We start from the raw sequence: 17,236 nt of genomic DNA on the forward strand, positions 1-17,236 counted from the left end.
CAGTAGATCCCTTGATTCTTTGTTTTGAGAGCTTATTGAAGCGATCATGGTCTGCTTAATTATATGACTTGATATTGACTGTTGTCTCCAAGCCATCTATAAGTTACGGAATTAGTTTATTTTATGTTTGCTTACAGTATCCTAGCTTCTTGCTTTTGTTTTCTTTTGATATGCCCAAATAGGTTGCCTGAGTGATCTAGCTTGATTATTTTCACCTTCAGAGCTCTGATATCCTGTCCCCAGATGGCTAGAGCTGTTATCAGGTATATCAGTCTAAAAGTCCATTCACTTTTCTTGTATGAATTCAGCTCAGGTGTCCAGGTAGCTGATCATCCAGTATGTAGTACAGGCTCTGTTCTACAGTCTTAGAGGGGCAGGGGTGATTGATGTAGGTACCAGTATCTGGCTACAGCAGTGGGTCATGCTCTGAACAAGGCAAGGGGTTGAGAACCGACCCCTGAGTGTCTCTGAGGAAAGTGTGTTCCTGTTCCCTATAGTGTGCAGATGGGTGGGTTCTATAGATGGACCATGGGCACCCAATGTTTTTGGCTGTAAGGACTGGGAGGTACTAGTTTTCCTTGGACCCCTGTTGTGGGTGGCTGGGTGACCTTAATGGAGCTACCAGTCCTTAGGTTCCTGATGTGGGTAGGTGAGAACCCTGTTTAACAGGCAAAGCAATGTCAAACGTCGAACAGCCACTGCTCCACCACACAGCTGGAACAGTTGTAGTCTGCTAACAAGGGTCTATTCTCCTGTAATAGGCTCACAGAGGTCCATGCAGGCGGAAATGTTATTCAAATACTACACGCCATTTATGCCTAGACAGGAGCCACTTCTGTACTGAGCTCCCCCGGTTCGTGGAGCTGGCTAATTATCTTTTCCCCCAATTGTGAATTTATTCCTTCTCCAAGGCCGGGAGAATGGCTCAGAGCACTCAGCGGCACTTATTTCAGGGCCTATCTCAGGCCCAGGGAAATCAACAGCCACTGAAGCTGGCTTGGGCACTGGGGGCACGGTAAAACATACGCCAGTACTTAACTTTTGCCAAGAGTGCCTTTCTTTTCAGGTTCCGGAGGTACGAGTAGGCTATGCAGCTGCCTGTTTCTCCCTGAGGAAACTGTGGCCGAATGCTACCACCAGCCTGCTGCAGTAAAAAAAAGAAAAACCAGTAGCTCCTGGTAATGGTACCTGAGGGTTCCTGGTGATTCAGGTCCGGCAACTCTTCTCCGTTTCTGAACCATCTCTCCCTCCCCCGCCACTCAGTCCATTTTCTATGTTTGCCTTTGATGTTCAGGGCTCCTAGCTTGTCAAAAATATAATTATTTTACTTGTTTTTGGGGGGTCTTTGTTGTAAGAGAGCTCGCCAGAAGCATCTGACTACTTTACCATCTCGGCCCCGCCTCCCTGACTGTATGTTGTTTGTTCTTCTGGCAGTTCATTCTATATTCAATATTCTTTGCCAACACCATAATTCAAAGTCATCAATTCTTCTTTGGTCTTTCTGATTCACTGTCCAGCTTTCACATGCACATGAGGCAACTGAAAATACCATGGCCTGGGTCAGGTGAACTGAGTCCTCAAAGTGACATCTTTGCTTTTGAACACTTTAAGAGGTCTTTTGCAGCAGATGTGCCCAATGCAATACATCATTTGATTTCTTGACTTCTGCCTTCATGGGCGTTGATTATGCATCCAAGTAAAATGAAATCCTTGACAACTTCTTTTCTCTGTTTATGATGATTTTGTTTATTGGTCCAGTTGTGAGAATTTTTTTTTCTTTATATTGAGGCGTAATCCATACTGAAGGCTGTAATCTTTGATCTTCATCAGTAAGTGCTTCAAGTCCTCTTCACTTTCGACAAGCAAGGTTGTATCATCTGCATATCGCAGGTTATTAACAAGTCTTCCTCTAATCCTAATGCCCCATTCTTTTTCATATAGTCCTGTTTCTCAGATTATTTGCTTAGCATAGAGATTGAATAAGTATGGTTTCTTGACTTTAAATCACGCAGTATGCACTTGTTGTTTCGAACAAGTGCCTCTTGGTCTATGTACAGGTTCCTCATGAACATAGTTAAGTGCTCGGGAATTCCCATTCCTATCAATGTTATCCATAATTTGTTATGATCCACACATTGACTTTGCATAGTCAGTAAAACACAGGTAAACATCTTTCTGCTATTCTCCGCTTCCACCCAGAATCCATCTGACATAAGCAACACTATCCTTTGTCCCACGTCCTCTTCTGAATCCAGCTTGAATTTCTGGAAGTTCCTTGTCAATGTACTGCTGCAGCTGCTTTTGAATGACCTTCAGCAAAATTTTACTTTTGTGTGATATTAATGGTATGGTTCAATAATTTCCGCGTTCTGTTAGATCACCATTCTTTGGTATGGGCACAGATATGGATCTCTTCCAGTTGGTTAGCCAGAAAGTTGTTTTCCAAATTTCTTGACATAGACAAGTGAGCACCTTTAGCTCTGCAACCATTTGTTGAAACATCTCAGTTGTATTCCATCAATTCCTGGAACCTTGTTTTTAGCCATTCCCTTCAGTGCAGTTTGGACTCTGTCCTTCAATACCCTCAGTTCTTGATCATATGCTACCTCCTGATACGGGTGAACATCAACCAATTCTTTCTGGTATAGCGACTCTGTGTATTCATTCCTTCCATCTTTTTTTGATGCTTTGCGCGTTGCTTAATATTTTCCCAATAGAATCCTTCAATACTGCAACTTGAAGCTTGAATTTTTTCTTCAGTTCTTTCAGCTTGAGAAATCCTGAACATGTTCTTCCCCTTTGTTTTCTAATTCCAGTTCTTTGCACATTTCATTATATTTTACCTTGTCTTGTGGAGTCACCTTTTGAAATCTTCTGTTCAGCTCTTTTACTTCATCGTTCCTTCCATTCAGCTATTCTATATTCAAAAGCAAGTTTCAGAGTCTTTTCTGCCATCCATTTTGGTCTTTCCTTTCTTTCCTATCTTTTTAATGATTGTTTGGTTTCTTTATGTATGATGTTCTTAATGTCTTTCCACAACTTGTCTGATCTTCAGTCATTAGTGTTCAATGTGTCAAATCTATTCTTGAGACAATATGTAAGTTTAGGTGGGGTATTCTCAAGGTTGTTCTTTGGCTCCTGTGGGCTTGTTCTAATTTTTTTCAGCTTCATTTTGAATTTGCACAGGAACAATTGATGGTCTATTCCACAGTCAGCCCTTGGCCTTATTCTGACTGATAATACTGAGCGTCTTGTGTCTTTCCACAGTTGTAGTTCATTTGATTCCTGTCTATTCCATCAGGCAAGGTCGATGTGTATAGTTGCCATTGATGTTGTTGAAAAAAAGGTATTTACAATGAAGAAGTCACTGGTCTTCCAAAATTCTATTATGGGATCTCCAGCGTTGTTTCTATCACCAAGGCCATATTTTCCAACTTCTGACCCTTCTTCTTTGTTTCCAGCTTTTGCATTCCAATCAGCAGTAATTATCAATGCCTCTTGATTGCATGTTTGATGAATTTCAGACTGTAGAAGTTGGTAAAAATCTTCAATTTCCTCATCTTTGGCATTAGTGGTTGGTGCATAAATTTGAATAACAGTTGTATCAACTGGTTTTCTGATCACTGACAGTTCTTGTACTTCAGGGTAGATCTTGAAACGTTCTTTTTGATGATGAATGCGATGCCATTCCTCTTCAATTTTTCACTCCTGCCATAATAGACCATATGCTTGTCCTATTTAAAATGGCCAATACCAGTCCATTTCAGCTAACTAATGCCTAGGATATCGATATTTTTGTGGTCCATTTCATTTTTGATGACTTCCAATTGTCCTAGATTCATACGTCCTAATTTCATGTTCCGATTATTAATGGATGTTTGTAGCTGTTTGTTCTCATTTTGAGTCATGCCACATCAGCAAATGAAGGTTCCAAAAGCTTGACTCCATCCATGTCATTAAGACCAACTCTTCTTTGAGGAGGCAGCTCTTCCCAGTTATATTTTGAGTGTCTTCCAATTTGAGGGGCTCATCTGACACTATACCACATAATGTTCTGCTGCTATTCATAAGGTTTTCACTGGCCATTTTTTCAGAAGTATATCATCAGGTCCTTCCTCCTAGCCTGTCTTAGTCAAGAAGCACCACTGAAAACTGTCCACCAGTGGTGAAATTGCTGATATCTGAAATAGTGTTTGCATAGCTTCCAGCATCACTGTAACATGCAAGCCACCACAGTATGGCAAACTGAAAGAAAGCTTCGTAACTATGATGGCCCAGGTATTTTAAGAACTATTTGCTCATCTTTTTTTTAGAACTCAGATTTGACCCCTTTGAAAATGAAATACAGAATTTCATTAAAATATACACAGAAAAAAGTAGAAGGAAATATATCAAAGTATTAGGATCACAGAGATTTTCTTCTTTATATTTGTCTCTATTTTTCAAAATTTCTGTAATTAACATGTATTATTGTATAATAAGGAAAGCGTTTATTTAAAAAAATCTACATGCCACAGAAAAATGAAGACAAGAGGTAGTCTTCATGTTATACTTTTAGACTCTCAGGTAAGAATTATCTTCTCTGTTATGGAGTTCTTTAGTTGAATAGTGTGAGAAACATGCCTCTAATCATTTATTCTATGTCACAGGTAGAAGCCTTCTTTGAAAATTATTGGTATTGAGCTTTCTTGGTTTTCTTTGTAATGATATACCTTCCTTTATACCCTTTGCTGCCATCTTCCTAAAACAGAAAAGACATATTGATCATATTTGCAAAAAGAAAACTTAGAAGATGAATTAATATACTCAGTTCAAGAATTCAGAAAAAAAAAAGGCTATATGGGGTTTTTGTAAAACATATGGTCAAGTAGTCACTGCCCCCCAACATACAATTTGTCAATTATCAAATATGTATATGTCATTCTGCAGACACAGCTTTGCAGTGAAACTATTACATGTATGAACAAAAGCCTTCAAAAATCAGTAATGCTTAAAATTCAAATGCGACATATTCCTGTGCTGCAGTTTACCAACATATTTGAATCATTTTTTCTCAAGTCAACTCTAAGTGAAGTAGTAAAGAATTTTAAGTCTCCTAAAAACCAATGCCGTCGAGTCGATTCCGACTCATAGCGACCCTGTAGGACAGAGTAGAAATGCCCCACAGGGTTTCCAAGGAGTGCTCCTAGTCTTAGTAAATCAAATGAATAAGAATGGCCTTTTCTTCCAATCCAGTATCTTAAATAGAAACTATTAGGTTGAAATTATATTCATGACAAATATGTGATGATTTCTAGTTGATTACCACCACATGGATTAAGTATACAGTGATGTAGCTTGAAAGTATGGATCCTGGCTGGCAGGGCACTAAGCATATGTAAGAAAATGTTACTCTGATACCACCAGAGGTACTAAGAAAGACACCAAAGGAGGGATGGGACATTTTCTAAAACACGCTGGACTTCTACATTGTCCCATTTTTACACAAATGATTCATTAGTCTAAGTTCAGTCGTGAGTGGTATCAGAGATACCTTTCATCCATTTTCTCAGGCCATAGAATTCTACCCTTCTAGACAGACAGAAGGCAGCCATAATGCCTCAAAACGCCACTTTCTATTCATGAGCTATCAAAATAATCAACAGCAGTTTTTTGTTGTTGTTGTTTTGTTTTTTTAAGGTAAGATATGTTACTGGTACTAATATTTTAAAACGTTTAAAACATGTCTCCCACTGTCTCTTCCTGCGCTTCCTACCCCCTTTCTATTAAATTCCATTTTTAAGCACGGATTTGTTACACAGCAAGGCAAGTGAAGGTGTTGCCTTGAAGAAGAATAAGAAAAGTTTTCTTCTTTTTCTATATTTTTTTACAGCAAACACATATGCTTTATATTTTTCTAAGAGGTCACACACACTGGCATGTGAACCTGTTCCCACAGAATGGATCACTTCATGTAAAAACATGAATTTCTTTGAGCAGACTGTGTCAATACTTTGGAAATATGGCTCTGATAAACCACACTGTGGCAAAGCCTCAAAAGAAAAGCACTACTCACTGAGCCTGGTGGTACAATGGTTAAGCACTCAGCTGCTAACCAAAAGGTTGGCAACTTAAACCTGCCCAGTGACTCTGCAAGAGAAAAACCTGGAGATCTGCTCCCATAAATATTACAGCCAAGAAAACCCTATAGGGCATTTCTATTCTGTCACATGGGGTTGCTGTGAGTAGAAAATTGACTCAATGGCAACTAACAACATTGGCTTCAGAGGGCTCCAGTTAACGGTTACATCTTGATCCTCTTCAGCAAGTGTTCCCTGCTGAACTCGTTCAGGTTTCCTTCCTCAAAACACCCATCCACATGTCCTCTGGCTTACAGGACTGCCCGGCTCTTTTCTACTGTGTGTGGCCCCGGAAACAACTTTGCCAAGACCACGTCAAGGACCTTATTCAAGTTCTTTTGGTAGAATGCATTTAGAATTTGGAAAAAGAGTCATGACCAAAAGCCAGAGGAAACCCAAAGGCTCTATTTATTCCAGTAACAAAACTAATGAGACTTTGGTATCTATATATATATATATATATATATATATATATATATATATATTTTAATTAAATGATAAAGAAAGCTTTTGGCAAAATATGAAAATGAGTATTCTGACCTTTAGCATTTTTCCTCATCATGTGATTACTCAAAATAAATAGAGTCTGGAAATTTAAAGCATGATGACCTTACACGGGGAAAACGGGGAAAAAAAAAAAAAAAGAGTTCATTTTCCACCAGCATACATACTTTACTGAGGCTGTAATGACACTTGGTAATATGCTTCAGGGACAAATTTTTTTAAAGGGATCAAGCCTGAGTTCTGAAAAAGAAGAGATGAACAAATAATTTTTAAAATGCTCAGGCCATCATAATTGGGAAGTTTTCTGCAAGGCAGTCACTGAAATCAAATAATAACTTCTGGTCAACTTACAAGGGCCAGGGAGAAAGTTTGGGAAAAGCCAGAGGAAGGCATCAAATGCTAACTCATGGAAAGGTTTACAAAAATGCCCTGGCTTCCTAACCGCCCCACAATGAGTATAAACTGTCCCACAACAATTGAAACAGATGTTTACACTTTCCATATATTTGCCAGAAAAATACAGGTCTGATTTACCAACCTATCCTTGAGCTATTAAGATGCTATGCTACATCAAGAATTTATATGCTGAAATGTATAATTTATTTCGAAACAGTATGCCAGTAATGTTGTAAGCCACCATGTCAGCTGTTAAGAGTGGAAAATATCACACTTATTTCCTGCAAATATGTGGCTCATTGTATAATTATTACATGTCAAAGTGTGCTTGGCTAAATCTGAAAAGCTACTTCTAATCTTACCATCAGAAAAATAACAGCACTGAGCAATGTGGAGTTGACATCTATCTATTTTAGGCTCTTACTTATTATTCTATCCCTTTCTTCAACCCATGGAAGAAACTAACAATGACAAATAACATTTATCTCCTCTATGTTTTAGAAAGAAGACCTGGCAGCACAGTGTTTAAGTACTTGGCTGCTAACCAGAAGGTCAGTGCTTCAAATCAACCAGCCGCTCTGTAGGAGAGGGATATGGCAGTCTGCTTCCCTAAAGAGTACAGCTTTGGAAATCCCATGGGGGCAGTTCTACTCTGTCCTGTAAGACTGCTATGAGTCGGGATCAACTCGATGGCAGTGGGTTTCTGTTTTGGTGTTTTAGGGAAAACACATTGTGTAATGTTCCTGTGAGAATTAATCAGTTCACTCCTCACATCTACCTGTCGACACTCATATCAAACCAATGGGAACATCTATATTTTGATTTAAATTAAATTTGATACAAAACAGTCTTCTTGTTCTAATGTAGATTATTGTTTAAAGTGTAGAATACAGCTCTAACACTGCAAAACCACTGGAATTCAAAGATACTTTATTTATAATGCTCTCCCCATGCATTGCTTCAGAAAGATTACTATAGCAAGTGGAAGCACCTACAAATGCAGCACTAAAAAGAAAAAAAATTCAGCATCACTTAAATTTCCTGAAAGGAAATATTCATGTTTCAAATATGTGACAGTAGACGTAAGCCCTGTATTTCTGCCAAACTCAAATTAAGTTGTCCTCCAACAACTTCTTATAGCAGAGCTACTTTCATTTCTAAAAATCTGTAACTTTGCTGAAGCTGAGTAACTTCCATTTGTTAATCTCACACAGCGATATTTAATAACAAAACTGCAGTTGCTAGCCAAACTTGACCTTTACAAAGGTAGTTTATAAGTGGTTTGCCCATCGAAGTCAACTAGGCACAGTGTTAAAAATGCACATTATTATGCAATGATAAAGAACAATGGTGAATCTGTGAGGCACTTCATAACAAGATTGAATCTAGAGGGCATTATGCTGAGTGAAATAAGTCAATCGCAAAAGGACAAATATTGTACGAGACCACTATTGTGAAAACTCAAGAAAAGGTTTACACACAAAAAGAAACAATCTTTGATGGTTATGGGGAAGGGGAAATGAGGTTGGAAAAACATTAATAGACAATCGATAAGCCGGTAACTCTGGTGAAGGGTAAGACAGTACACAATATTGGGGAAGCCAGCACAACTTGGAACATTCTCTAGAATAGACCACATATTCTGTCATAAAGCAAGCCTTAGCAGAATCCAAAACACTGAAATATTACAAAGCATCTTCTCTGACCATAAGGGCATAAAAGTGGAAATCAACAACAGAAAAAGCAGGGAAAAGAAATCAAACACTTGGAAACTGAACAATATCCTGCTCAAAAAAAAGACTGGATTATAGAAGACATTAAGGATGGAATAAAGAAATTCACAGCATCCAATGAGAATGAAAACACATCCTATTAGAACCTTTGGGACACAGCAAAATCAGTGCTCGGAGGTCAATTTATATCAATAAATGCACACATTCGAAAAGAAGAAAGGGCCAAAATCAAAGAATTGTCCCTACAGCTTAAACAAATAGAAAGAAAGCAAAAAAAGAAACCCTTAGGCACGAGAAGAAAACAAATAATAAAAATCAGAGCAGAACTAAATGAAATAGAAAACAGAAAAACAACTGGAAGAATTAACAAGACCAAAAGCTGGTTCTTTGAAAAACTCAACAAAATTGAAAAACCACTGGCCAAACTGACAAAAGAAAAACAGGAGAGGAAGCAAATAACCCATATAAAAAATGAGATGGGCAATATTACAACAGACCTAACTGAAATTAAAAGAGTCATATCAGATTACTATGAAAATCTACTCTAACAAATTTCAAAACCTAGAAAGAAATGGATGATTTCCCAGAAACATACTACCTACCTAAACTAACACAAACAGAGGTAGAACAACTAAACCCAAAAACCCAGTGCCCTGGATAGACCCGTAACAAAAGAAGAGATTGAAAAGGTAATCAAAAAACTCCCAACAAAAAAAAAGTCCTGGCCCAGATGGCTTCACTGCAGAGTTCCACCAAACTTTCAGAAAAGAATGAACGCCACTACTACTAAAGGTATTTCAGAGCACAGAAAAGGATGGAATACTCCCAAACTCATTCTTTGAAGCCAGCATATCCCTGATACCAAAACCAGGTAAAGACGCCACAAAAAAAGAAAATTACAGACCCACATCCCTCATGAACTTAGATGCAAAAATCCTCAACAAAATTCTAGCCAATAGAATTCAACAACAACAACATATCAAAAAACTACTTCACCATGACCAAGTGGGGTTCATACCAGGTATGCAGGGATGGTTGAACATTAGAAAAGCAATTAATACAATCCATCACATAATAAAAGACAAGAATCACATGATTTTATCAATTGATGCAGAAAAAGCATTTGACAAAGTTCAACACTCATTCATGATAAAAACTCTCAGCAAAATATGAATAGAAGGAAAATTCCTCAACATAATAAAGGGCATTTATACAAAGCCAACAGCCAACATCATCCAAAACGGAGCCTGAAGGCATTCCCCTTGAGAACAGGAACCAGGAACAGAAAAGGATGCCCTTTATCACTGCTCTTATTCAACATTGTGCTGGAGGTCCTAGCCAGAGCAATTAGGCTAGACATAGAAATAAAGGGCATCCAGATTGGCAAGGAAAAAGTAAAATTATCTCTATTTGCAGATGCCACGATCTTATACACAGAAAACCCTAAGGAATCCTCAAGAAGAGTTCAGCAGAGTATCGGGATACAAGATAAACATACAAATATCAGTTGGGTTCCTCTACACCAAAAAAAAAAAAAAGAACACTGAAGAGGGAATCACCAAATCAATATCATTTACAGTAGTCCCCAAGAAGATAAATACTTAGGAATAAATCTTACCAGAGATGTTAAAGACTTATACAAAGAAAACTACAATATACTTCTGCAAGAAACCAAAAGAGACCTACATAAGTGGAAAAACATACCTTGCTCATGGATAGGAAGACTTAACATTATAAAAAGGTCTATTCTACCAAAAGGAACCTATATATTTAATGCAATTCCGATCCAAATTCCAATGACATTCTTTAATGAGATGGAGAAACAAATCATCAACTTCATATGGAAGGGAAAGAGGCCCCGGATAAGTAAAGCATTACAGAAAAAGAAGAACAAAGTGGGAGGCCTTACTTTACCTGATTTTAGAACCTATTATACCACCACAGTAGTCAAAACAGCCTGGTACTGGTACAACTACAGATACATAGAGCAACGGAACAGAATTGAGAATCCAGACATAAATCCATCCACTATGAGCAGTTGATATTTGACAAAGGCCCAAAAACAGTTAAATGGGGGAAAGGACAGTCTTTTTAACAAATGGTCCTGGCATAAATGGATATCCATCTGAAGAAAAATGAAACAAGACTCATACCTTACTCCATGGACAAAAACAAGCTCGAAATAGATCAAAGACCTAAATATAAAATCTAAAATGATAAAGATCACGGAAGAAAAAATAGGGGCAACGTTAGGAGCCCTAATACATGGCATAAATAGTACACAAAACATTACTAACAATGCAGAAGAAAATCTAGATAAGTGGGAGCTCCTAAAAATCAAACACCTATGCTCATCTAAAGACTTCACCAAAAGAGTAAGGAGATTACCTACAGACTGGGAAAAAGATTTTAGCTATGAGATTTCTGATCAGTACCTCATCTCTAAAATCTAGGCGGCACTGCAAAAACTCAACTACAAAAAGACAAATAATCCAATTTAAAAATGGGCAAAAGATATGAACAGACACTTCACCAAAGAAGACATTCAGGTAGCTAACAGATACATAAGGAAATGGTCACGATCATGGGCCATTAGAGAAATGCAAATCAAAGCTATAATGAGATTCCATCTCACTTCCACAAGGCTGGCATTAATCCAAAACACACAAAACAATAAATGTTGGAGAGGCTGTGGAGAGACTGGAACACTTATACACTGCTGGCGGGAATGTAAAATGTACAACCACTTTGGAAAATGATTTGGCCCTTCCTTAAAAAGCTAGACATAGAACTAGCATAGGATCCAGCAATCCCACTCCTTGGAGTATATCCTAGAGAAATAAGCACCTTTATACGAACAGATATATGCACAACCATGTTCACTGCAGCACTGTTTACAATAAGAAGAAGTTGGAAGCAACCAAGGTGCCCATCAATGGATGAATGGATAAATAAATTATGGTATATTCACACAATGGAATACTATGCATCGATAAAGAACAGTGATGGATCCGTGAAACATTTCGTAATATGGAGGAATCTGGAAGGCATTATGCTGAGTGAAATTAGTCAGTTGCAAAAGGACAAATATTATATAAGACCACTCTTATAAGAATTCAAGAAATAGTTTAAACAGAGAAGAAAATATTCTTTGATGGGTTCGAGATGGGGGAGGGAGGGAGAGTGGAAGGGGGTATTCACTAATTAGATAGTAGATAAGAAACGACTTTAGGTGAAGGGAAAGACAGCACACAATACAGGCAAGATCAGCATAACTGGACTAAAGGAAAAGCAGTTTCCTGAATAAACTGAATGCTTTGAAGGCAAGCATAGCAGTGGCGGGGGTTTGGGGACCATGGTTTCAGGGGACATCTAAGTCAGTTGGCATAATAAAATCTATTAAGAAAACATTCTGCATCCCAGTGGCGTCTGGGGTCTTAAACACTAGCAAGCGGCCATCTAAGATGCATTAATTGGTGTTAACCCACCTCGATCAAAGGAGAATGAAGAACACCAAGGACACAAGGTAATTATGAGCCCAAGAGACAGAAAGGGCCACATAAACTGGAGACTACATTAGCCTGAGACCAGAAGAACGAGATGGTGCCCAGCTACAATCAATGACTGCCCTGACAGGGAACACAACACAGAACCCCTGAGGGAGCAGGAGAGCAGTGGGATGCAGACCCCAAATTCTCATAAAAAGACCAGATCTAATGGTCTGACTGAGACTAGAAGGACCCCGGTGGTCATGGCCCCCAGACCTTCTGTTGGCCCAGGATAGAAACCATTTCCAAAGCCAAGTCGGATAGCACTGGACAATGGGTTGGAGAGGACGCTGGTGAGGAGTGAGGTTCTTGGATCAGGTGGACACTTGAGACTATGTTGGCATCTCCTCCCTGGAGGGGAGATGAGGGGGTAAAGGGGGTTAGAAGCTGGCGAAATGGACACAAAAAGAGAGAGTGGAGGGAAGGCGTGGGTTGTGTCATTAGGGGGAGAGCAACTGGGAGTATGTGGCAAGGTGTATATAAGTTTTTGCATGACAGACTGACTTGATTTATAAACTTTCACTTAATGCAGAATAAAAATTAAAAAAATAAAATAAAAAACAAAAAAATGACTAAACTTGCTGGCCTGACTGAGACTGGAGAAACCCTGAGAGTATGGCTCTAGGATACCCTCTTAGCTCAGTAATGAAGTTACTCCTGAGGTTCATCCTTCAGCCAAAGACTGGATAGGCCCATAACACAAAATGAGACTAAAGGGACACACCAGCCCCGGGGCAAGAACTAGAAGGCAGGAGGAGACAGGAAAGCTGGTATAAGGGAGCCCAAGTTTGAGAACGGAGAGTGTTGACATGTTATGGGGTTGTTAACCAATGTCATAAAATAATATGTGTACTAACTGTTCAATGAAAAACTAGTTTTCTCTGTAAACCTTCATCTAAAGTCCAAAAAAAAAAAAAAAAAGCACATTATCTTCACATTGGGAAATGGAAATATAGTATTTAGAAAGAACTAGGGTACATTGTTTATACTCTGTCACACTGCAATTTTTCTTTTTAACAGTTAGGTAAACCATTAGAAGAGCCTTGCTGACCAAGATAGTGCATTACATGTTTGTATGCCTTACAGTGCACAGCACAGAGCCTTAGAGACATGCTTAATAAAGCAGGTGCGTGCACACATTACTTCAGAAAACAGAATAATAGTTTTAGTTATGGCCATTTTTTAAAATCACTGTCGTTTCATTGTATCACTCTGGGAATATATACAGCATAGCTAACATTTCTACATCACTTTACTCAGCATTGACCCTGAGTGGTGCCAACAATTCAAGCTAACCAAAAGGTTGGAGGTTCGAGCCCACCCAGAGGCGCCTCAGAAGAAAGGCCTAGTGATCTACTTCCAAAAAGTCAGCCACTGAAAACTCTATACAGCACAGTTCTACTTTGTCACACACTGGGTCATCAAGAGTCTCAATCAACTTGATGGCAACTGGTTTTTGTTTTACTCATTCCAGTATGCTATTGCCTTCTATTTGGAAGCATCAGTTCCAAAAACACAACACACTACGTCCTTCATGTTTTGATTCAGATATCTAAAGGAACTTATATCTACTTTTTTGAGAAAGTGGTTTAAAACTTTGACACATAAGCACATTTTTATTTGAAATGATGCATTTTGTTTCTGAGGAGGGAATATTCTAAAGGAGGTGACAAATTCCTTTACTACCTTTCCTTTTGTAGACTGATAACCTCATCCTGCAACAGTATCATGAATTTAAATTAATATATGTATTTTTGCAATACTTTTTCTGACACTAAAATATGTCACTTTTAGAATATATGAAAATAGAAAAAAAAGTTCTAAAACAAAACAAAACAACATCCAACCCTGCCAGATCTCACTACAAAAAACAATCACTGCTAATATCTGGTGTATTTTCTTCTCATCAAAAATTTTTTTTTTTTTCTTAGTGTATTGTATATCATTAGTATAAGTACTCAATGTCCTTCATTTTATATCCTTCATTTTCCATTTAACAATATCTTATGACTACTTCCTGCTAGACTTTAATAAAAGATTCTTAAAAAAATACTATATTTGATGGCAGCATGTTGTTGTTGTTAGGAGCCATTGAGTTGGTTCCAACTCATAGTGACCCTGTGTACAACAGAACGAAACACTGTCCCATCCTGGACCGTCCTCACAATCGTTGTTATTTTTGAGCCCACTATTGCAGCCAATGTGTCAATCCATCTTGTTGAGGGTCTTCCTCTACTTTACCAAGCATGATGTCCTTCTCCAGGGACTGACCCTTCCTGACAACATGTCCAAAGTATGTGGACGTAGTCTCGACATCCTTACTTCTAAGAAGCATTCTGGCTGTACTTTTCCAAGACAGATTTGTTCATTCTTCTTGGCAGTCCATGGCACAGTCACTATTCTTCGCCAACACCACAATTCAAACACATTAATTCTTTGGCCTTCCTTATTCCTCAGCCAGCTTTCAAACGCATATGAAGTGACTGAAAACACCATGGCTTGGGTCAGGTGCAACTTCATCTTCAAGGTGACTTCTTTGTTCTTTAACACTTTAAAGAGGTCTTTTGCAGCAGATTTGCCCAATGCAATGCATCGTTTGGTTTTTTGAATGCTGGTTCCATTATGTTACATGTAACATAATAATCTATTTCTCTATAGTTGAACAAATAAGTTATTTTCATCTTTTCTCGATTACAAATAGTGCTAAGTATCCAACCTGTACAAACCATTATCACAATCTTTGGGGACATTATTTCCTTAGACTAAACCGAAAAGTAAACCCACTGCCATCGAGTCGATTCCGACTCCTAGCGACCCCACAGGACAGGGCAGAACTGCTCCATAGGGTTTCCGAGGAGTGGCTGGTGGATTTGAACTGCCACCTTTTAATTAGCAGCCAAGCTCTTAACCACAGTGCCACCGGGGCTCCTTCCTTAGGCTAGATATCTTAAAATAGGATTACTAGGTCAAATGTCCTGAACATGTTTGAGGTTTAATTTTATGCTAGTTTTTGCTCTCCAGAAAAGCTGAGCCAGTTTACACTCCCATCAGCACTGGATGAGAGTCTCAATTTCACTATAATCAAAACAGTTTTTATTAAAAACTAATTCATTTTTTTTTTAATGTGTGATTTTAAATTGCATTTTAAAAATAATGAGTTAAGGTAGAAATTTTCTATTGTTTCTTTGTTTTTTCTATGATCTGCATTCTTTCCTCTTTTTTCCGTAGAAGTTTTAGTGTTTTTCTTATTGATTTACAAGGGCTCAATACATATTAAGGATATTACCTTTTAGGCTGTTGTATTGTTTCAAGATATGATGCATTTTTATAATTTTTCTCTAATTATTAAGACCATACATGCTTATTGTAAAGAATTTTGAAAATTAAAAAAAATATATTGAAGAATATAACAATTAGCCATGATCCTACTATAATCTGGTGGTAGGCTGACATTTCGATTCATTTTCTTTCAGTCTCCTTTTCTGTGTTTATAGACATTTAAAAAATAAAATTGTAATCACAATATCATATTCTGGATTTTTAAAAAACGTAAGAATTTCCTCACAGGATTAAATATTCTTTGAAAATATTATTTTAATACCTACATCATATTCCATTGCATAGTTATACCATAATCTATTTAAACACGCTCCTCTTCTTTAACAACCCAGACAATATTTAGATTATTTTCAAATCTTTGCTATTATAACTAATCCTACCATGAGCAATCTTATACATTTGATACAGTTTTGATGTTATATTTAAAATGAGCCTTATACCCATGTCTTCTCCACAGAATATAAAACATAACAAATACTGGACCTACCAGTTACTTGAGTAGGTGCAATCACTTGGCTGGCACTTGACGTAGAAGCTTCAGGAGCTACTTCTACTGGCACAGGAGGTGATGTTTTCTCAATCACTACTGTATGAGGAATTAGGGAATAAAAAGAAAATTAAAGCCTTTTATGAACACTGAGATCCCATTTCAAAATGCAAGCGTAATTTAGTCTAATAATAAACCACAGCAGTTCTTAGTTATAAAGAACTATTATAGCTTCTTAATGCTCAAGCTATTAATCTATAGTCATGGTTTCAACATCTACCAAGAATAAAATTGAAAACAAAACAAAACACCAAACCTGCTGCAACTGAGTCAATTCTAACTCATAATGACCCTATAGGACAGAGTAGAACTGCCAAATAGGGTTTCTAAGGAGTGGCTGGTAGATTCGAATTGCTGACCTTTTGGTTAGCAGCCAAGTTCTTAACTACTGTGCTACTAGGGTTCCTTAGCAAGAGTACCTGAGAACAATTCAAAAGCCAAGAAAAATGATCTTTTATCAAATGATGAACCTCAGTAATGTTTTCATAATCTATACTATTCTTGACTATAGAAAAGAGTGAAAAACTTCTTTTTTTGTTCCATTATAGTACTTCTAATATCATACTTATAATACTTACACTGTAATACCCTACTTACACTAACATTATATCATAAATATGTTAGTAAAGTTATTTAAGTGTATTTTTCATATTTTACTTCAATTATGAATTCTAATGATTTACTAAACTTGAAAATCAAGGACACACAAAAATTCTTATCTTACTCTTTTATTTAGACTACCTATGACACAGTGTGTCTTGGAAGAAGTATAATTAGAATGCTCCTTACAAGCAAGGATGGCGAGACTACATCTCACATACTTTGGACATGTTGTCAGGAAGCATCAGTCCCTGGAGAAGGACATCATGCTTGGTTAACTAGAAGGTCAGCGAAAAAGAGGAAGACCCTAAATGAGATGGATTGACACAGTGGCTGCAACAATGGGCTTAAGCATAAACATGATTGTTCAAATCGTACAGGACCAGGCAGTATTTCATTCTGTTGTACACAGGGTCTCTATGAGTTGGAACCAACTTGATGGCACCTAAC

General features: G+C 37.7%; 1 protein-coding gene across 9 annotated transcripts in view; it reads right to left on the reverse strand.

Moving 5' to 3' along the window:
- Positions 1–17,236, reverse strand: part of LTBP1 (latent transforming growth factor beta binding protein 1) — a 737,180-nt gene that overhangs the window by 192,492 nt on the left and 527,452 nt on the right. For all 9 annotated transcript variants that reach the window (XM_064277221.1, XM_064277224.1, XM_064277220.1 and 6 more), the window contains one exon: positions 16,127–16,225. In XM_064277221.1, the coding sequence (XP_064133291.1) occupies positions 16,127–16,225 (99 nt within the window). The remainder of the gene's footprint in view (positions 1–16,126; positions 16,226–17,236) is intronic.

Source organism: Loxodonta africana, chromosome 26 (assembly GCF_030014295.1).
Source record: "Loxodonta africana isolate mLoxAfr1 chromosome 26, mLoxAfr1.hap2, whole genome shotgun sequence".
In the NCBI taxonomy this organism is placed as follows: Eukaryota; Metazoa; Chordata; class Mammalia; order Proboscidea; family Elephantidae; genus Loxodonta; species Loxodonta africana.